The sequence below is a fragment of the Dreissena polymorpha genome, chromosome 15 (genome assembly GCF_020536995.1).
Source record: "Dreissena polymorpha isolate Duluth1 chromosome 15, UMN_Dpol_1.0, whole genome shotgun sequence".
Lineage (NCBI taxonomy): Eukaryota > Metazoa > Mollusca > Bivalvia > Myida > Dreissenidae > Dreissena > Dreissena polymorpha.
Window position 1 is genome coordinate 61,514,319 of NC_068369.1, and position 24,026 is coordinate 61,538,344.

A 24,026-nucleotide genomic window follows, 5' to 3' on the forward strand; every position below is an offset into this window, starting at 1 on the left:
ATCAGTTCAAAAGCACGATCGAAGACATTTCTGCATATGCGCGGACCAGTCTTAGACGTTGTTTACATAATTAGTTCCAAGGTCACAACAACAACAACAAACCTACATGCATGCAGACATTATCTTTACCTTTTGAAGCATGGGAGATGTTTATCAATTACAAATATATCAATGCATGTAAGCAGATGCACAATTATTTATTTTATTTTTTGGAAATCAATGTTTATACAGTCCATCAGAAATTGGGTCACGAAGCTGTGGGAAAAATGTCGATTTTGTAGTTTTCTTCTGATTTTCTTGTGAACATGAGATAAAACCCTGTAATTTAGTGCCATTTTAGATAAGATGGTGACTGCTTACAAAGGAATTGAAGTAAGAACATGTGTTATGCATGTTTTTCTGATAAACTGAAAAAAGTCGGGTTTTTTTAATTTGTCGAAAGTGACCATATATCCGGATAAAAATATTTCGGATGACATGTTAATTTCATGTCTTTTTGTAGTGTTTAAACCAGTTTAATAATATCTTATTGATTTTAAAAACACAACTTCAATGAACATAATTATTTCAAGAAAACTCTATACATGATACTGCATGGTAAACTCAAACTTTGTATCCAAGAGAAGGTGTTGGAATTAATGAAGTGCAATGTTCTTAACTATCGTTGGTATGCTGCTTTTTAATAACTAATGATTGGTTTTTCCATTTGTGAATCGTGACTCATGAATTGTGGATATGATTGTCAATTTCTCAACAATCCATATATATTTCTGAACATTTTATAAATTTCTTGATATAAGTTATGAATTGATTTTAGAAGTCAAATGTATTACTTAATTAAATACATTTATAAATATACAGAAATAATCTTTAGATTATCATAATATTCTCAGGCCTGTTGGTCTTCGGGATGTGTGGGTTGTTAATTATATTTTGAGATGATTGTTTACAAAGAAAGATGCTACTATTGTATTTGTTATAAATGTGAGAAAGGCTCTAAGAAGGAACCAGATATTATTAACCCTTTACCAAACACTAACAGGATTTTGCGGGTTTATAGCTGACGACTTGATAAATAAAAAACGACAATATCTTTTAGAGAGATAAATGTACCTACGTTATAAGCAAAGGACCTGTGCGACTATTCCCGGGCTTTTTAGTCTGTTTAGTTAACACCGTAGTAACGTTTTCCATACATAAAAATGCTCACCCTTCCAACTTTAAGCGCCCAGTGGGATGAGGGATAGAAAGAGAAAGTCACATGCTTGTGTACATTTCAACCCATGCGCATTGCACGCTTTTTTTCGCATAAAAAACAGTGGAGCGATACAGAAAAAAACAGTAGAGCGATATAGGGCCATCATGGCCCTCTTGTCTTAATTATCGAACAATATTGTAAACTGGCTAATGCACGTGGCCGCATCTACATCAGCAGAGTCAGCAGCGCTTACACGGTGCAACATAACCCAAATAGAAAGATCTCCAGTCTCACACAAATGCTTATAATAATAATTAATTGAGCCGTACTCTGTGAAAAGGGGGTTTAATGCATGTGCTTAAAGTATCGTCCAAGATAGCCTGTGCAGTCCACAAACGCCGAAACTGGATTTTTGCTAAGATGGGACTATCTTCACACGAAAAATACAACAAAAGCGGAATGTGTCGTCTGATTAGCCTGTGCGGACTGCACAGGCTAATTTTGGACGACTTTTTACGCACATTCTTAAACCCCCTTTTCACAGAACACGACTCTAATTAAAACTCAGTCACTGCTGAATCTGAGCCAGATATAAAACACTGTGCAAGTTTGGAAAGAATAAGACGGAAACTGTGTACTTAATCGCGCAAACAAGGAGAATTTTCTCAAATTCAAGGGGAAATTATTGTGTACTTATTTCTCCGATACTGCTCATATTCAATAGGGTTCAAGTCCTCATTGATATAAAGATACTGTGCAAATTTGGAAATAATTGGATGAAAACTGTGGAATTTATTGCATACACAAGCGGGATTTCAAAATTTTCTCATATTCAAGGAGAAGTCATTCTTGACTTATTGATTCGATATTGCTCTTTTTAAACAAGGGCTGTTTGTAAAACATGCCCCATATGGGCTGTCAGTTGTAGTGGCAGCATTGTGTTAATACGTCATTTGTCACTGTGACCTTGACCTTTGACATAGTGACCTGAATATCAATAGGGGTCATCTGCCAGTCATGATCAATGTACCTGTAAAGGTTCGTGATCCTATCCCTTATTTTTCATGAGTTATCATCCGGAAACCATTTTACTGTTTTGAGTCACTGTGACCTTGACCTTTGACCTGAAAATTAATAGGAGTCATATGCCAGTCATGATCAATGTACCTATGAAGTTTCATGATCCTAGGCGTAAGCATTCTTGGGTTATCGTCCGGAAACCATTATACTGTTTCGAGTCACTGTGACCTTTTCCTTTGACCTAATGACCGGAAAATCAATGGGGGTCATCTGCCAGTCATGATCAATGTAACTATGGAGTTTCATGATCCTAGGCCAAAGCATTCTTGAGTTATCCGGAAACCATTTTACTATTTCGAGTCACTGTGACCTTGACCTTTGACCCAGTGACCAGAAAATCAGTAGGGTTCGAGTCCTCATTAATATGAAGACACTGAACAGTTTTGAAAAGAATCGGATGGAAACGATGGACTTTATCGGACAAACGAGAAAAAAGTAATCATTTTACTATTTCGAGTCACTGTGACCTTGACTTTTGACCTAGTGACCCGAAAATCAATAGGGTTCATCAGCCAGTCATGATCAATGTACCTATGAAGTTTCATGATCCTAGGCCTAAGCATTCTTGAGTTAACATCTGGAAACCATTTTACTATTTCGAGTTACTGTGACCTTGACCTTTGACCCAGTGACCTAAAAAAATCAATAGGGTTTGAGTCCTCATTAATATAAAGACACTGAACAAGTTTGAAAAGAATCGAATGAAAACTGTGGACTTTATTGGATAAACAAGAAAACATAACCATTTTACTATTTCGAGTCACTGTGACCTTGACCTTTGACCTAGTGACCTGAAAATCAATAAGGGTCATCAGCCAGTTATGATCAATGTACCTATGAAGTTTCATGATCCTAGGCCTAAGCATTCTTGAGTTAACATCTGGAAACCACTTTATTATTTCGAGTCACTGTGACCTTGACCTTTGACCCAGTGACCTGAAAATCAATAGGGTTTGAGTCCTCATTAATATAAAGACACTGAACAAGTTTGAAAAGAATCAGATGAAAACTGTGGACTTTATTGGATAAACAAGAAAAGTCTAACGCACGCACACACACACAGACAGACACCATCCCATCCCGTAAGCTCTTCTGCCTTTGGCAGTAGAGCTAATAAAAACGGCCGCGAATACTTCAACATCAGCAATATTATATTTTACATGCAGGGTTAAAAAACAACCTAAACTTTTCCCTCTGTCCGTATTCAAATGAGTAGAAGGCAATGTTTTCAAAGTATTCACCATTTAATATGCGTGTAGTGTCTTATTATCAGAAAATAATTAACATGTCATACTGTTTGACATTTTTAAAATTGATATTGCTTCTTTCTGTGAAATGACAGCGTTAATAACATTATTCTTTTGGGTAAAAATCTTACCATTTAAATTGGTAGCATCTTGGACGACTCGGAAAATGATACTCGTTGGTATACTACACTTATGACTAAAGTATACCACAAAACCAAATAGAGTCAATACTCAGAGCAACGGTCAGTAAAGAGAAATGGCCGAAGTAACCTTTGTTGACAAGTGGTCGCTATTTTCGGATCACTACTTTTTAGATGGTTGGTCAGTTGGTAGTAGTACCACGTCATTACCGCACCCAGTTGTTCGCATACAGTGTAAAACAAAGGCTCATTGCCGATAACTAGGCCTAAGCATAACATAAATAATTTCTATTTAATAATACAGAATAAGGTCTTATAAATAGATTTAATTTAATATATATTTTTTAATCGAACCTATGAATTTATCAACGATATAATTTTTCAGTTTTATATCCAGTAGGGATAAAGATATACATATTTCATAGTAAAAACACTCTTTTATTAATATTTCGCCCAAACGGGCTTTATCAAAGTTTACAAATACGAATTCACTACATAGTTATAACTGTCGTATACACCAATAAAGTAAATGTTTTACAACGTCAAATATGACAGGAAATGACGTCATGACGTCGTACTTTACCATGCGATATACAATTGCGCCAAAATACATAATATACATGACATTTCGTTGTATGGTTCTTATACTTTATCAGAAATTCATGCCCATTGTAATTTTCCAAATTGAATTTGATAATAAAAAGTATTACAATAACATCATATTGTTATATCAATAATAATAACTATATTAATGATAACAATAATTACTATAATAATAATATAGATATTTACTGTACCAACCTAAAAACATATATAATTTTTGTTTACTATTGCATCTTGTTCATTTAGCTAATCCGAGAGTTAAAGGGGCCTTTTCACAGATTTTGGCATTTTTTAACTTATTCATTAAATGCTTTATATCGATAAATGTAAACATTGGATCGTAAACGCTCCAGTAAAAAATCAAGAATAAAATTAAAAAAAGGAAAAGAATATTGCCCGGACCAGGTTTCGAACCAGTGACCCCTGGAGTCCTGCCAGAGTCCTGAAGTAAAAACGCTTTAGCCTACTGAGCTATTCCGCCGAGTACATGAAAACGAAGTCATGATTGTAATTGTTGTGGTGACGTCACGTTTTCGCGGAAAAGTGGAGGACGTTCGGTGAATATAATTCTCAATTATAACCTTTAAATCGCGGATAACTTATTAATAAAATCGTGTTAGAATCGAAATAATCCACGGGTAACCGTTGATTATTGCGGTAATAACCAACGGTATGTCGTTACGATGCTTGTTATCAAACCACTCGGGCTACGCCCTCGTGGTTTAATTCATACGCATCGTCGTTACCCGTGGATTATTTCTTAAATAACTTATGGGCGGAGCTTAATGTTTCGAAAATACTTCCGAATAAATAAAGAAAACATTGCAGTAAAATGCACGTGCTAACACCCGCTCTAAAAGAAAAGTAATAAATGTAGCATGTATATAAATGTAATGAAACAATAAATTGTATAGTTGGTGATAAGTGGCATAACCACGCCTACAAATAATGTTATTTGTTAGGAAACGTAATTCAAAAAACATTTATAGCATGTCAGCTATTCAGTAGCATCAATAAACGTGACGTCATTAAGTTTCTACGACTGTTGTTTTCAATAAATGTGACGTCATTTGCAAAATATTTATGAATGAAAACGACGTCATATTTTTGTACTAGTCAAATAGTGAACTTTGTACTAAGAAGGGCGGAATATTGAAAAAAATAGTTCACGTCCTAAAGCTTGAACCAAATCAATCAGAATCGTGTTAGAATCGAAATAATATTTTTCTATGATGGCTTTGCACTCGTGATTTAATTCCTACGCATCTATACTCCTTACTGTGGGTTATTCGACAACAAACCATGATAGAAAAATATTATTTCTTAAGTAAAGATTGTCGCGTGTCATTGACATCACGTCCGAATAAAATTAAATAAATCGTACAAACACGTCACTGTTTATTATAAGACATACAAAGGAAGTGACGTCAACGTCATACAATAACGTAACGTCGTTTGGCGGAAAAATATATAGTACATAATATATATATATATATATATATATATATATATATATATATATATATATATATATATATATTTATATATATATTATAATATGTATGAGCCGTGTCGCGACAAAACCTGTATTCGTGACATCAGTTATGACGTTGGTAAATTCTCTGTAAAGTAACGTCAACATTTTATTTTTAATTTGCGCGATTTCGTCATCACTGTTACATCTGTTACATGTGAATCTGTGTAGCTGGTTTTTGGACAGTTTTGTATTTGTGAAACATCTTTACCATGAAATGACGTGATATGGATAATGAAATAGAAGTAAGTAATATTTTATTATTATTATTATCTTTTTAGCAAAATTGGTTTGATCTAAACATTTAATAGAATATAGCGAACTAGACGTGTTTACAAATTAACCACCATGTTTTTAACGTTTTTAAGATATTTAGTGAATGAACATTTTATATTTATGGTAGAGCTTTTCTGACTAAAAGTTTATTATTTTTATTTGTACATGAATTGTTGTAAGAATTTATCCCAACCTTTAATTGCAGCCATGAGGTTACACATAACAAGGCGTACACAACGTGTTTTTTTTGTCCAATAACCCGACCGATTCTCATTTGCTGTGCCGATCATAAAGGCTAAACATTTTTTTCTAATTCAAATCAAAATAGTATTAACGTTTCCAGGAACTGGAGAATTTATAATCCGGCCACTCTGGACGAACTCCATCGGTAAGGTATTTACTAACGTAGGCCCATGATAATTGGTTGAAAATGTTCACACTAATGAGTACAAGTGATTGTTTTTCAGTATAACGGTTTTAAAATGCTGTTTAAAGAAACGTGTAAAGTTCCTAAAGTGCAATACAAAGCGAAAGAAAAACAAAACTCGGACATAACCATGCACATTGTCTTCAATTATACATGTTGTTACCAATGCAAATGAATATTATTCGCAAATGCATCATAATTTTTTGTCCTATCAACAGTTATTAAAATGTTTGCCAAAATAGTATATATTTTTTTATTTTCAGACACTATCAGTACTACTACATCCGCATGAAGACGGAAGAGCCAGGTGTGGTCACAATGCGAACGGGAGTCGTATGTCCAGAGGTCAAGGTTACAGTGCCTGTGGCTATGAATTGCGACCATATTCCATACCAACGACCGCAGATTGTAGAGGCCAAATGACTCAGCCGAAACAGACAAGAGTACTTGTACAATTTAAGTTGACAGGCCATATCTCAGCGATGCTAGCAAGAATGTTACTTGACCTTGCCCAGAAGCATAACTATAATTATGATGTCGCATTTATGGCATCGACGGCGAAATTTTACACACATTTTAATGTCAATATTTACAGGGGCATGACAAGTAACTTCAAACTTATTCTTCAGTAATTGTTGAATATCCTTATATGTCTGTTTGAATACATTGGTTTATTTATAACACATTTAAATAACACTTTTTTATATATAAAATGACATATTTGAATTCACTTCTGCTTGTTTCTATAGAATTCATGTCAAACGCAGAATTCTACATACAATATAAGCTGCATGATAAATAAATTGTGAACATGCTAATAATAATTATTAAAAAAAACAGATAAGTGTAAAAAGTAGATATTATTTAAGATTACTCAACTCTTACTTTTTAGGAAAAACACTTTTGAGAAATTGAAATCTAACATTATAGCACAATGAAATTTTATTATTATTATTATTATTATTGGATATTGTTGGTTTATTTATTGATGGTGTTATTGATAGTGTTTGTATTGAACATGATGTGTGTATTCCAATGAAAAACTAAATGATATGTTGTGAGAATATGTGAGATTGTTTTAGAAGAAAATGATTTAAACTGTATGGTTTTCTTGTCCATGTAAATATAAGTGGACTATGTTGCTAAGCAACGCATGTAAGATTACAGCTTAATGTTAATCACAACTTTTTTAGAACAAATAGATACCTGATAATATATCTTTAACAAAATAATTGTGTTCTTCAATTTTATTTCATGTCTTCTTAATAAGTGTGGATTTTGATGAAACATACATCTGAATGCGTTTTACTTGAAAACGTTGTTAACATTGTTAATGTCAAAACACCTCTGCAGTTATGTTACTAAAATAAAAGATTCTCAGTAAGTAATGGGGCTATATCTTTAAATTTGGTATCATAATAACAAGCACAGAACAGTCTTTATCAATCTATAGAAAACAGAAAATGTGAAATTTTGTCACAAATACAGGTTTTTCACGACATGGCTCATATATATTTTTTTATTATTCACGTCCGAACAAATACATGAGCGGAATCGCTGTCATAAACCGAAAGTACGAAATAACTGTATCGCTCTAATTCCAAGAAAAAGACGCCAAAATCTTGTTAAAAATATTTAGTTTGTTATAAATGTTGCAATGTAAAGTATATTGTTCCTGAACAGACGGTCACTTATCCTTTTATCGCCTTCTTATAACAACACTCACCAGCTTAGTGTTGATTTTAACACCTTATCAGCGATTAAGATCTTTTGACTTTGTCACGCTCTCATCTTAGTCGTTATGCATGCAGCCGATAATTGCTTCTAATATACATTCTTATTGTTACGTTCACCCGTTTCGCTTGTATTCGTAATTATCGCGACTCGAAACGACTGGCGCGTGACCGTTTTTTTTTCCCGTCTAAACATTATGGCAAGCGGTTCGACGCATTATCCCAAGAAACTAGGATTGTACAGAGAACATAGGTTCTCATAATGAGAACCTAGGATCTCGCTTGAAAATTGCACATGGCTTCCAGAACCCAAGTTTTTATTCGATATCATAGGTTTTCACCAGAACCCAAGTTATCATAAAATGTGCATCAAACCGCGATGGCCTAGGTTCTTAATTGAAAACGAAGGTTTCGACAGACGTTAAATAGTCTGTGAAAACCATAATTCTCATGACGAGAACTTAAGTTGTCATCTTTACCACATTTAACGAATATTTTTAAGTCCACATTTTCATGAAAAGCTAGGTTTTCAAATCTAGAGCTTAAGCCAAAACAATTTGCGAGAACCAAGTCTCGTTTGATATCCAAGCTTTTCACAGGAACCCAGGTTCTCGACAGCTTTTCGCGTCGTTCACTCGGATATCCTTAGTTTTCATGAAAACACAATATTTCATTTGGGATTTTAAGTTCTGGTAAGAACCTAGGTTCTCATCATGAGAACCTAGGTTCTCAGTAAAAACCTAGTTTATTGGGATCATGCGTCGAACCGCTTGCCATAAAACATGACTTTCGGAGTTAAATGTACTGGCCGTTATAGTCAGTTGACCGTTATTTTCAAGTGCAATATAAAGTGATTTTCGTCGGGGTAAATCCAGACTCGCCGTTGTCTGCAATTGACCGTTATTCTCAAGGGACCGTTAAGTCATTTTTGACTGTATCCAATACGTTTGGTTACATACTTGTTATATACCATGTCGTTTGCATCCGAAAAATTACTCAATGGTCGAGTTTGGTTACTTATTGTTGTTTTAGTTGCAGTTTTTTTTGTGGATCGGTCTTGTGGTTGCATTCTTTTGATACGGATGACGGACACGTGAAAACGTTCAAAAGAATTATAAAAAAATTCTCGATTTTTAACTATTGTGAATTGACGCACATTGTAAGCGAACAGAGACGAATGAAAAGTACTCATCGTTGTGGATAATATCTAAATTGCATTTTCGATCGTATTGAATTTTCGTTATAAACGCGCTACCCATTTAATTATGGTGAAAATACATGGGGAAAATAGAGACTCTACTACCCTTCTTGATTTGTCAACCACAAATTTGAAATATTACAAGCCTAAAGGACCTTTTAAAATAGATCTTCAAACTAAAATTTTGTAACCTTTAAAAAAATAAGTTTTACACTATTGATAGGAAATGCCTGATAGGAATTAATGGCAAAAGGATTAAGGACTAAGTCTACAAAATGGGCCCAAAACAGATACCGTCATAATAATTCTTAAACTAAGCTACGGTATAGCGTATAATTATGGACACAAGAACAACAAGAGATGTATCAGAAACACAATGCCCCCTATTGCGCCGCTTTGAAGCAATAAATTTGACCTTTGACCTTGAAGGATGACCTTTGACCTTGAAGGATGACCATGACCTTTCACCACTCAAAATGTACATCTCCATGAGATACACATGCATGCCAAATATAAAGTTGCTATCTTCAATATTGCAAAAGTTATAACCAAGGGTAAAGTTTTGACGTCGCTCTTTAGCCATATATTTGACCTTTGACCTTGAAGGATGACCTTGACCTTTCATCACTCAAAATAAGCAACTTCATGAGATACACATGCATGCCAAATATATCAAGTTGCTATCTACAATATTAAAACAAATATTCAATACTGCAAAACTTTTACCAAGGTTAAAGTTTTCCACAGAATGACAGACAGACAGGCCAAAACAATATACCCCCGATCATTCGATCCAGGGCCATAAAAAAGTCACACTGACAGACCAGTCAAATATGAACACCCATAAGTTATACAGTCATATTTAAGAATGACACCTAAAGCCGTTTACAAGCAAAACAGCCCATGTGCAAAGCATGAATAATGATTTTTGTTACCAGTATTTGAAAATCTCATTCTGTTCTATATATTTATTCTTTGTTTATTCAACGTCTCTCTACATCTGTCTTAAAATTATTTACTAGAAAAAATGATATAAAATAATGCAATAGTAAACATGTTATCATACTGTTACGTTATAGAAATGTATTGGGAATAATTTATGATCTGCAGTTTTAAATAAAAGCATCGCACTTCAATTCAAAGTTTATTTTACAAATACACATTAAACAAGACGTGTTTGTGAAACACAATGTCCCCCTATATGATGTTTGACCTTGAAGGATGACCTTGACCTTGTGAATGATGACCTTGACCTTTCACCACTCAAAATGTGCAGCGCCATGAGATACACATGCATGCCAAATATCAACTTGCTATCTTCAATATTGCAAAAGAATTCATAAAATAAGCGATTTGGGCCACATATATTTGACCTCTGACCTTGAAGGATGACCTTGACCTTTCACCACTCAAAATGTGCAGCTCCATGAGATGCACATGCATGCCAAATATCAAGTTGCTATCTTCAATATTGCAAAAGTATTTATAAAATAAGTGATTTGGGCCACATATATTTGACCTCTGACCTTGAAGGATGACCTTGACCTTTCACCACTCAAAATATGCAGCTCCATGAGATACACATGCATGCCAAATATCAAGTTGCTATCTTCAATATTGCAAAAGTATTCAAAAAATGAGCGATTTTGGCCACATATATTTGACCTCTGACCTTGAAGGATGACCTTGACCTTGAACTTTCACCACTCAAAATGTGCAGCTTCATGAGATACACGTGCATGCCAAATATGAAGTTGCTATCTTCAATATAGCAAAAGTTATTTCAAAATGTTAAAGTTGGCGCAAACAGACAGACCAACAGACAGACCAACAGACAGGGCAAAAACAATATGTCCCCCACTACTATAGTGGGGGACATAAAAAAGCCAAAATAATGATAATGAATGGTAGCATAAACATATGCTAACACATAATTCAATAAGCTAGGGATCCATCAGGCTATGATCAATAACGATCTCTGCGGCATAATCACAATCTTGGACAATCACTGACTCAGCTCCGTCATCAAAGTACTGGTTTATCATGTTCAGGTCGGAGCCTCCAATTATTGTCTGAGATGACCCGTTTCCCATAAGATCCAGTAAACCTTCGCCATGAAACGGAGTTCGCTCTCGCTCTTGCACTTCATCTGCTTGCTGTTGACCCATGGTTACAGTCGTCTGAAAGTCTACGTCTATGCGTTTAATATTTCTTTTGGTCAGATTCTTAGATTTTTTGCTGGTTGCAATAAACTTCTGATCATCCACATCTTCATCAACTGCGATGAATAGCTCTTTGGTATATATATCACCGATTCCGAATTTACCTGATTCTGTTTCCATAGTAACCACGCTATCCCCAACTAAATTGCTAGCAATAGTAACGCGATTGCCCTTTGAAGAACACTTTCCCGATCCAGAAATCGCCTTGAAATGCTCTTTCATTTTCTTTGCCTTGCACCTTCAGTTATGAAGAAAATTTAAGTAAAACATACAGATGCACATACATTTATACTGATATGTGAGAATAACGTTGCCTTAAAATGTTGTATTTTGATTTTCAAAACATGCTTCATAAATATTGACTACACAAAGAGAGTGAGCTTAAAGTTATGTGTTTCTGTAATAAAGAACAGATAAACTGCAAAATGTTACCCACTGGCTATGTTTTTCATATTGGTAAAAAGTGCCTGTTATATAGACTCCTAATGATATCGGTAAACCCATTTAGTACGGTAAAAACTTATCAAACTGGGAATGGGCGCAACACAATAACTTATTGAATAGAATATGGTAAACAATAAAAAACAATTGAAAGTGAACTAACAATAAATAAATTGGAAACAATTATGTTTCAAAATTAGAAATAAGAACGTCAAGTACTCTTTCTGTTTTGAAATGTAAAGTTTTTGTTCTGTAAAGAGTTGCATCCTGAAAACAAAGTCGTTTTAAAAAATTCCATGTATAGCAAATAAAATAATTTTGCAATTGCTCTTTTTGTTTTCAAAGCTGTAAAATAACATTTTAAATAGACTTACTCCAGAATTTACTACATTCTGGAAAAAACCAACACATATGGAGCAACAAACAAAGCAGAACCATATAAAATCTTTTATAACAAGATGTGTTTGAGAAATACAATGTCCCCCTATATGATGTTTGACCTTGTAGGATGACCTTGACCTTCAACCTTCACCACTCAAAATGTGCAGCTCCTTGAGATGCATGTTACAGGTCAATAATTGAATCTTTTATAAATAAAATGTATAAATGCTTGAAATGATTTTGTGTTACTTTACATCACCTAATTTATACAGTTCAGGTCCGTCCATCAAGTTCATCGTATTCGTAGATGTACGTAGGCGTAGGTTGACATATACAGTATCAGGTAAACTAACCTCTATATTTATCTTCACCTGTCCACCTGTCCACTCTCCTTTGTTATGCTAATTCCCCTCTAGCGCTGACCAATCGTATGTATATAACATCAATCGTTGATGCTATGCCTTGTTGATGTTGTATACGTACGATGAACGGCATTCTTTGATATTCATTAAATATATAGTATTTAAATATATATTTGCAGGTAAATTGCTTTAGTAACATTGTTTTATGTTTATGTATGTTTTTAGCCATTTTCATATTGTATTTTATGTAACATGTAAGTAAGATTGAATTACCTGTGCGACCTGTATTCAAGTACTCATAACATCCATCGTCGCCATTGTTATTTATGTTTACGTTGTTTACATTGTCGTCAAGTATGGATATAACATCAATCGTTGATGCTATGCCTTGTTGATGTTGTATACGTACGATGAACGGCATTCTTTGATATTCATTAAATATATAGTATTTAAATATATATTTGCAGTTAGTTGTATTTTACCTGCCGTCAGACCAGCCTAAAAGAACCACATACTGTAACATACACATGCATTTCAAATATAAAATTGCTAGCTTCAATATTGCAGAAGTGACATTACATGCGCAATTTTGACCCATATACTTGACCTTGAAGGATGACCTTGACCTTGACCTTTCACCACTCAAAATGTGCAGCTCCATGAGATACACATGCATGCCAAATATCAACTTGCTATCTTCAATATTGCAAAAGTATTAATAAAATAAGCGATTTGGGCCACATTTAGTTGACCTCTGACCTTGAAGGATGACCTTGACCTTGACCTTTCACCACTCAAAATGTGCAGCTTCATGAGATACACATGCATGCCAAATATCAAGTTGCTATCATCAATATTGCAAAAGTATTCATAAAATAAGCGATTTGGGCCACATATATTTGACCTCTGACCTTGGCCTTGACCTTTCACCACTCAAAATGTGCAGCTCCATGAGATACAAATGCATGCCAAATATCAAGTTGCTATCTTCAATATTGCAAAAGTATTCATAAAATGAGCGATTTGGGCCAGCTATATATTTGACCTCTGACCTTGAAGGATGACCTTGACCTTTCACCACTCAAAATGTGCAGCTTCATGAGATACACATACATGCCAAATATGAAGTTGCTATCTTCAATATAGCAAAAGTTATTGCAAAATGTTAAAGTTGGCGCAAACAGACAGACCAACCAACCAACCAACAGACAGGGCAAAAACAATATGTCCCCCACTACTGTAGTGGGGGAGACCTCTGACCTTGAAGGATGACCTTGACCTTGACCTTTCACCACTCAAAATGTGCAGCTCCATGAGATACACATGCATGCCAAATATCAAGTTGCTATCTTCAATATTGCAAAAGTATTCATAAAATGAGCGATTTTGGCCACCTATATTTGACCTCTGACCTTGAAGGATGACCTTGACCTTGACCTTTCACCACTCAAAATGTGCAGCTTCATGAGATACACATGCATGCCAAATATGAAGTTGCTATCTTCAATATAGCAAAAGTAATTGCAAAATGTTAAAGTTGGCGCAAACAGACATACCAACCAACCAACAGACAGGGCAAAAACAATATGTCCCCCACTTCTGTAGTGGGGGACATAAAAAGCACACTATGCATATCAGATTTCAAGAGGTTTTGCAATACTTGTCTAGCACCACTCACCTGTCGATGTTGTGTTTCTTAATCATGTGCTTGTAATAGTGAAATACAGAAATGAAACCATGTGAACACAGCGGGCATATATGGGTCTTTTCACCTGAAAAGGACAGGCACAAAGACCTGGGTTCCATGTAATTAAATGATGCATAATTATTTTAAACAGAATGTTGGTTTTTTAATGAGAAATAATTTGTCTTACACGTTTAAATTCCACATTAAACATGTATGAATTCCTAACATTTGGAAAACGTTTTAACAATAAGACATTATGCTAATAAAACATAAGCACCAGTTTATTTTATGATAATATAAGGAAAATTAACCTGCATTCATTAAACAAGAGGGCATGATGGCCATGGAACACTCACCTGAATTCATGGAAGGCACATGTTGAACACTATAATCTTATTAGTGGTAGGTTATGTTAATATGGCATGATGAATGGCAAAAAGCTGCTTTTGGGCCAACTCTGATCTTTGAAGTGTGTTTTTGAGGTATAGCGACGAGCTTAGCCCCAATCAAACAGCCTTATTATGTTGTATTTGTACCAATTTTCTTAAATAAATAAATGATTTGTATTTTTGCAAATTTATTTTAAACTCAATCAATATATGGCAAAAGTTATAGCTGAGAAAGGACTTTTCAAGCTACGTTATGTTAAAATGGACTTTTGACTTCTAAGTTTAACCTAGACCTTTGAGGTAGGGCGCCATATTTTACGCACAACATGCCGTCTCCTCATGGTTATCATTTGTAATAAGAAATCTTACAATAGCATGCTGCATTTAAAAGTTACAGTTAACAAGCTGTGTTATCACCAAATTTGTACTTTGAACACTAAAGTGTGACCTTGTCCTTTGATTCAGAAAGTTTTTAAAGCAACTTGTTGTCTTAGGAAGAAAAGAATTTCTGTTAAGTCATTTCAAAAGTATAATTATATGGCAAATATAGAACGTGGCCAGATATTTGCAAGCTGTTTTCAATAATGACATTTAACCTTTATGTGTGACCTTGACCTTTAAGAGACGGAGACTGTTATTACTAGCAATATGTCAAGATAAATAATCTGAACTTGTTTTATCAAGATTGATTACAAAATTTGGCCTCTATAGAGTAGTAACAAGGTTTTTCTATAGTTTGACCTGGTGACCTAGTTTTACACATTCAAACTAGGCCTTCATATAGTCCAAATAAACATTCTGACCAAGTTCCATCTAAGACTGGATGAAAAATGTGGCCTCTATAGTGGTATCAAGCTAAGAAATTGACAACCAACACCACACACTGCATGAGGAAAGACAAAAGGGTATCACAATTGCCCATCTTCAGCACTTTTTGCTCAGGTCATTTTTAAATGTATGCCGTTACAATCAGTATTAAAAAAACACCTGCTAGCTTATTACCCGTATGTATTAACATGTGACGTTTCAGGTCAGGAAGAACCTTGAATCCCTTGCCACAGTATTTGCACTGCAATTTTGCCTCAAAGTGCCGGACACGGTGGTTCTTCATGTGATCGATACGGAAGAAGCGCTCATGGCAGATGTCACATTCATGGCTGCGAAGATTTTTATGAATGTGCCGTACATGTCGCGAAAGACAGGATGCACTTCTGAAAACATGATAGATAATTTTAAAGCACAATAAAGAAGGACTATCTTAGCATTAAGCAATGACTCAATTACAGTGCCAGAAAATAAAATCATACTTCTATGACAGGTTTAACCATTATAAGTAATTCAAGAATATTTCTTACACTGCAGAAACGGTTAGGATTGGTTCTATTGTACACAGTCGCATGGTTATTGAGTGTTTTGAGGTTTTTAGAACTACTTTTATTTGATTGGATTTTTGCCATTTCAACAATATTTTAAAAATTCAGTCATATTATGGAGGCTAGCTAACCTCCTCACATTCTCTGGATATACTAGTAGCTGGTTAACCAGTAAATACTGCCTGTTTTTATGCTAGTAAATATCAAGAGCCATACTTGATAAAATGATAGGGGTGCATGAATATTAACATTTTGCCCAATCACCAAGTCACCAAGTCAGTTATGTGGCCAGGTTGGGAATTAAACTAACAATTATCTTTTATGTATAAATTCACAAGTTAAGCTTAGTTAAACAAACAATTAAGTGACAGGAAAACTCAAATGGTGTTTTAGAACATTATCATTGTAAATTAATTAATAACTTATATTTCATTCTTTTAAAATACTTTATCAAAACAGAACTGAATAAAATCACACAATGAATTAGTCTTTAAACTGGAGAGGTTGAAAAATGGAAACGAATATTGATTGGTCATGCCAAATCATTCATACTTTCATATATGACACACTTCAAGTTAAGTGAAGAATGAAAAAACAAAGAACTATTTCATATTTCCTGAAAAAGCCAAACATAAAACATTAAAAAAAAACTTGTGCAGATTTAAACACTACTAACTTATGCCAGTACATGTACAGTGTGATCCTAAATATTTCAACATTTGCTTTTTTCATGAAGCTATAGCTCTGACAGCTGTTATCTTCTTTTAAAAAATATTGTGAAACTGTGAAAAACAAACGTGCAGAACTGAAATCACTCATGTATAAAACCTCCCTGGTGACAGGTTATGTTACCTGTACGACTGTCCACACTCCTCACACATAAAAGGTCGCTCCCCACTGTGGATCAGCAGGTGTGTGTCTAGGTACTGCTTGCGCCGGAAACCAGCCCCACACTGGTCACACTTGAACTGCTTGGCCTCATGCTGTAGAAGATGGGCCTAAAACGGCAGAAAACATATTATTTGTTCTAGTTTTGATCTCAAGAAAATTCTTATAATTCTGTGTTCTGCAAGCTTAACAATAAACCAAGAAAATAACAAAACATAACAGATATTAAGACATTAGTTAAAGAGACTTATTGGTATTTACCAGCTACCAGCTACATTCGTGTAATCTTTTTACTTATCTTGAACATAAGAATCTTGCCTTTGGTTTCTACCTGCTATATAATCTTTGTATTATAATCATCATCAAGCGTTGCAGTCTACAAGCTTTCTAGCTATCTTAATATCAACAACATGTGAATCTTAATTATTCCATAGATATATCAAAACACAGATAAAATGGTCTTATCAAGATCCTTGAACCAAGCAAGAGGGTTATAATGACCTGCTTACCTGAGTTCAAGGAAACCAACCACCGATATTAAAGAATTTAATTTGTGGTCTAACATATTGAAGTTTTGAATAGTGACCTTCTTTTTGGTAGCATCTGACACAGATCCAAATCAGGCTAGATTAAGTCATAAATGTTGCCTGTACAGTTGTTACAAGATGTCATTTTTTCAAGATTTGACTTGGTGACCAAGTTTTTGGACACACAAGGACCCCCCCCCCGATTCAAACTCGGCCTAGAAATTGTCATGATAAATACAAGTATCTTGTCCATTTCATCAAGATTGAGTCATTTATGTGATGGCAAGAGTGTTAACAAGTTTTTTTTAATATTTGACCTGCAACCTAGTTTTTGAGATCCAGATTTGACTCATTTTATATATTCTTAAAATAAAACTTTTGACCATTTTCATCAAGATTCTAAAATACATGTGTTCTCTAGAGTGGTAGCAAGGCTTTTATGATTTGATCTGATGATCTACATGTAGCTCTTTAAAGTACATTACCCAGACACAAATTCAGCTTAGATATTTCCAAGATAAACATTCTGAACAAGTTTAATTAAGCATGAGCCATGATAAATATTCTTACCAAGTTTCATAAAGATTAAATGAAAAATATGGCCTTTAGAGTGGTAACAAGTTTAACATTTACAATGCACACCCTTTGCTGCTAAATGAACGCTTGTGTATGCCTGACACCTGTGTAGACAGCTAATCACAAGAGCCCAATTTGAGCACTTTGTGCTCAGGTACATGTAAGCTTAAAATACATTCACTGTTTTTATTAATTCATATCAAATAATAATATTTTATAGTAACTAAATAAAATGACCCATCTTGTAACAGTAACTTGACAATGATTGATATAAAACAAGAGAATGTAAGACTGTTTACCAGCCCACTTACAGCTAAGGTTCTTGGGTGTTTCAACTGCACACCACATTTCTCACAGGAATATCCGCCTTGATGAATATGTTTGTGATAGGATATCACAGCTGAACTTCCAACTTTTCCACAAATTTTACACTTTCGAAGATGTCCACTTTTAGCAGATAATTTAACCATTGTTGAATTATCTCTAATTTTACTATTCGGATCCCCATTATATTTAGTGTCTTTCTTGCTTTTGGCGGAAGAATTCTGCCGTATATGTGCAGAACAAATAGGTTTTCTACATCTTTTATTAACTTTGGTGCATTTAGAATTGCTGCCCACCCTTTCTGAGTTACATTCACTTATTTCCAGCAAAGCTTCAGTGGCTGTCTGTTCATCTGTACTTTGGATTTCATTTATGATTGGATCAGTTTTACCTTCAGTACTGTCATTTGTATTATGCAGGACATTCTCAACAGTTGAAGTTATTATTTTTCTTTTACTAGTATCATTCTTACCAATACTTCCGCATGTTTTTGTATTATATGTTCGTTTACCTAATTCAGAGTCTTTTGGATCAAGAATGAGCAGATCTGGGGACACTTCTCTTCCTAAATAAGCATTTTGATCATGCTCATTTGCATTTAACTGTTCAACTTTGTCACTTTTTGAGGTATGATGTGTTATCTCTAAACAAACATCCTGTATAAATTTATCTGAATTATATTTCTGATTGGGTTTGATTTTTCTGTTACTTCTTCTCTTGCACTCAGTACTTGTGTTACTGAATGCATCGATCACTGTCTTGTATGTCATCTCATGACTTTCTGATGGCTCAGTCAAACTCGTGCAATGAATTATGTCATTTATCAATCCAGTATCATTTGGATCATACTGAGTGTATGCACACAGTGAGTCATGCTTAGGAAATGCAGTGCCTGTACAGTTATCAAAGTGATAGGAGCCTGTTTCTGAGTGCTCTGACAGATGTTCATGAAGAGCACAGATGGTCACAAATGTTTGGGAGCAACCTCCACATTTAAGTTCATGTTTTGTTTGTTGTCTACCAGTAAGTAGTTCTTTCAGTTTCCCCAATCTGGATGTTTGACTATTCTTGCAAATGTGTCCCATTTGATCAGTCATCATTTGTACTTAAACAAACAAGCAAACAAAAAGAAAGTTTATAACACAAACATATACATGTACAAAAGTGTTATTTGGACATGTCACTGAGGTCAAAAAAGATATTAAATATTAGAACTAGAGATGCCATATGTTACAAAAATCACTTACCAGTTAATCTTTTACTACAACCAGCTATAAAGCAGTTAAATGAATAAATATAAAAAGATAAAATGTCATATCGCTCATACATACACGTACACTCTACAGAAAAGAAAGCAATTTAAGATAGCTTGCATTGATTGCATAAGTGACCATATAATTTTCTAAATAAAAATGTTTTATATTATTTATTTAAAGTAACATTATGGGCATTATTCACTGTTGAATTGAACTGAAAAGAATTAACAGGTCAAAAGAGTGAGTCAAAATGTGGTAACTGCAACTCATCTTGCTACCAGTTGTTTATAAAAAATATAAATTATATTCGATATTTTACATGACTGTCCCAGTCCTCTATGCCAAGTGGAACTGTCTTTTTATTAGGATCTGAGTTAGTGTTCCTGTGTCGTATGAATAAATATCGTTGCAGGAAATTAAAATGATCCGTAAAAGAAAATTGTGTCTTTGTGTCGTAGGAACAAATCCGCACTGAAACTAAATTTAGATTCACATCGTACATGCATGATAAGTTGTCAAAAGAAAGTACGGTTGATACTCAAATGCATTATTTTTCTCTTTCTGGGATATTGTTTTAGTATGTTTATGCTGCATTAACAAATATAAGTGTATATGAAGTGAAAACACCAAAAATGACCAACTGTTGCGATAGACACCTATAAACATAGCATATACTGTTAATGCGCATAATGTCACTTTAAATACTGTGGTAAATACATATTTTATTTAAATAACTATGTTAATGTATAATAGATTTTGTTTTCATCGTTCCTGCATAAAAGAAATTTGAGTTAAAACTTATAATAGAATTACATGTTTATGTTCACAATATGATCGAGGCTTACTTATCGATTCATATCTACACAGCAAGCAAATCAAGAGATATTGAAAATTTCAATAGTGGTTGGATTTAAATTGCTCAGGCGTGCAAAATTCAAAGTGTAATTACAAAATATTTACAGATCATTATCGAGAAATGAATTATCTACACAGGTATGTAAATATTATCGCAATCGGTTGATATAAACTGTCTGATATACGGACTCGAAATATAGACAAATAAGTAAAACTTTCCACCATTGTTTTGGTCTTTCCCCCGTTGTACGCTCCAAATATTACCAATATAAAAAGTAGCTTAATATTTGAGAGCGTCAACAAGTTGGACTACTCATAGTCAATATAAATTGCCGCCTAAGAGTCTTTTGATGATTTTTGCTTTGGCAGACTCTTGGCGTCAATAGTCCACTCTATCTTTTTAATAGCGAGTGTTTTCCTTCTTTGTCTATATTGATGCGCAAGGAATTTGTTGCCCAACATTCAAGCCCCGATATCAGACAGTTAATATCAACGGATTGCAAAAATATTTGCATACCTGTGTAGATAATTCATTTCTCAATAATGTTCCGTAAGAATTATGTAATGACTCTTTCAATTTTGCACGCCTGACCAATTTAAATCAACACACTACTCACATTTTCAATTCCAATCGCTGTGCCCGCTGTATACGGCAGGTAGATTTTAATCGATTACGCAGCCTATTACACCGTAATGCCTTCTTCTGATTGGTTGATATTTAAATATTTCATAACATTGCGAGAGGTCAGTGATTGTATTGCGATTTAAGCAGAAGTTAAACTGAAACAAATTATGCCTTTTAACTTTAAATCGACGCTATTTGAGGTAAAAATGGACTAATTAACTAAAACTTTATGAGTTGGTAATGCTATTTTGCAATTTTAAGCATATTGATATAATAGTATTGTATTTATTTTTCGTTATGGTTTTTGCAGACCGGAGTTTCAGCGTTCAGATTTATTCTGAACGCGAATTATTTCAGCTAGACTACTCAGTGAACTAAGTAACGCAACAAGTATGTTATTACACATAAATAATTTACAGTGATCTTGTTAGTTGAACGCACATATATCACCTGTCTTAATCCGTTGTATTAAAAAGTTTGGGAGCGAATATATAACGCGTTGCACATACGTATCGATATGCTATAATTCTGCAAATTCTTCTGAAATGACTTTTGTTGTTTAAATTTTATCCGAGTTTTTATAAACAAGGGCGGTAACCTTGTAATTATTTTTATTGGGTTAAACTCCACTAGTCAGCAATACCCTGAAACATCTGGAAGAACACAACATCTTGAATGACTGCCAGCATGGATTTAGAGCAAGGAGAAGCTGCGAAACACAGTTAGTCACACTTTCCCATGAACTAGCAGCGTCACTTGATAACCGAATCCAGACTGATATGATCATACTCGATTTCAGCAAAGCCTTCGACCGAGTGCCACACAAACGATTGTTGAATAAACTTGACCACTACGGTATTAGAGGCTCCTCCCATCAATGGATAACCTCCTTCCTACATAGCAGAAGCCAACAAGTCGTAGTGGAGGGGAAGTCGTCCGAAAATGTCCCAGTTGTCAGCGGAGTGCCCCAAGGCTCAGTCCTAGGACCGCTACTATTCCTAATATTTATTAATGACCTCCCCGACAACCTGCATTCAAAAACACGACTCTTCGCAGATGATTGCATCTTATACCGCCAAATAAAGTCACCAAACGACCAGCAAATCCTGCAAAAAGACCTGGACACTCTTGCATCATGGGAAAAGAAATGGGGCATGGATTTTCACCCACAAAAATGCAGCGTTCTCAGAGCATCAAGAGGAAGATCACCCCTTAAAGCAAAATACACACTGAAAGGAATAACTTTAATGGAGGAACACAGCACCAAATATTTAGGCGTCCAACTACAATCAAACATCTCATGGAAAGACCATATCAACATCAAGACGAAAAAAGCAAATAATATGCTAGGTTTTCTGAGACGGAATATAAAAAACTCAAATAGCGATACTAAGACGAAAGCATACATCTCAATGGTAAGGCCCCATCTTGAGTACTGTTGTACAGTCTGGAGTCCTCACCAACAAAACCAGATCAAACAAGTTGAGATGGTGCAACGCAGGGCAGCAAGGTTCGTCTCTAATCGGTACAGAAACACAAGCAGCGTACAAGACATGCTTACAAACCTCAACTGGGAAAGCCTTGAAACCAGAAGAAAGAAAATACAACTTACCCTCCTGTATAAAATCACCAACAACCTCATAGACATTAATCCCAACGACTACCTACAGAAAACTAACTCTAGGACAAGAGCGTCACACCAACAGAAGTACCTGCCCTACTCCACTAAGACAGATTGCTACAAGCATAGCTTCTTCCCAAACACCATACCTCTCTGGAATAGACTCCCAGCTTCAGTGGCTGAGGCTCCTTCATTGGCATCTTTCAAGAAGGAGCTATCGAACCTTACCTTCTAACGGGGACTCTCTTCCAGCTGCAAGTAATTTCAAATGATGGGTTCGGGCTGTACCGGCGGGGCCTAGTGCCCCTTAACCGCCAAGGAAGCCGGAGAGGTCAGCCTTGATGAATCGAAAGCAGCTGATAAAACTTTCCTTATTTCTGCCTGTATCTTTATGTCGCTCCGTCGATTCTATACTTCTACCTTTACTTTGTTCTGTTTAATCTCTATTTCTTAGCGCACCGTTGAAGGATTGTCAAGTCTGACAGATCAACGTAACGATGTAGATAGATGTCTACCCTAATGCCAACCTCCGCAAAGTGATTTCATTCCGCGCAGAGATGTCGTTCCTTGCTCTCACATACAATCTCTGCCATCACACGATAAACTTACCAGACTTGGTATGATTTTATTGTATTGATTTAAGTATTATTTTATGACAAGTAGGATCATTTTCTTTAACATTTTGAAAATAGTCTATACGTTTAGGTACATAGTTACAAAAAAATAACTTATTAAAAAAGAGTAAAAATAACAACGGTAAAATTATTGTACCACGTGGCTAGCCTATAATCACGAGGTGGGTTATGAAGGCGGGGATTTGATCCTGCTTCCCATTATATCTCTGCCCGGAGGTTGCAGAGATTTGACTACAACCAGCATAACTGGATCAAATTTACATGTGAGAGTAAGGAACGACAACTCTGCGCGGATATTATCCTTTTGCCACAAAACTCAAATAATGCATGGCTAATGACGGGTGTGACCCCTTATGTACCATTCCCTTTATGTACCAGTCCCTTTATGTACCACTTTGAGACTTTATGTACCACCTATATATTATGAA

At 34.9% G+C, this 24,026-nt stretch overlaps 1 protein-coding gene across 3 annotated transcripts; it reads right to left on the bottom strand.

Annotated features, from left to right (window-relative positions):
* Positions 1-10,567: 10,567 nt before the first annotated feature.
* On the bottom strand, positions 10,568-21,941 carry LOC127860658 (zinc finger protein 91-like). Of its 3 annotated transcripts, none has more exons than XM_052398894.1 (6): positions 21,793-21,941; positions 18,594-19,711; positions 17,144-17,289; positions 15,921-16,129; positions 14,521-14,614; positions 10,568-11,896 (listed from the first exon to the last, which is right to left on the bottom strand). In XM_052398894.1, exons 2-6 carry the CDS (start codon positions 19,704-19,706, stop codon positions 11,380-11,382), a joined length of 2,079 nt encoding a protein of 692 aa, XP_052254854.1. In that variant the 5' UTR covers positions 19,707-19,711; positions 21,793-21,941; the 3' UTR covers positions 10,568-11,379. The 3 variants fall into 3 exon arrangements, with proteins under 3 accessions (XP_052254854.1, XP_052254855.1, XP_052254856.1); XM_052398895.1 differs by having other exon boundaries at positions 21,784-21,931; XM_052398896.1 differs by having other exon boundaries at positions 21,852-21,924.
* Positions 21,942-24,026: the final 2,085 nt, after the last annotated feature.

Coding starts and splice junctions, on each gene's coding strand:
- LOC127860658 (XM_052398894.1), bottom strand. CDS start 19,706: ATGATGACTGATCAAATGGGACACATTTGCAAGAATAGTCAAACATCC. Junction 17,290..18,593: donor AACACCCAAGAACCTTAGCT/GTAAGTGGGCTG, acceptor CTGCCGTTTTAG/GCCCATCTTCTACAGCATGA. Junction 11,897..14,520: donor AAGAAACACAACATCGACAG/GTGAGTGGTGCT, acceptor TCATAACTGAAG/GTGCAAGGCAAAGAAAATGA.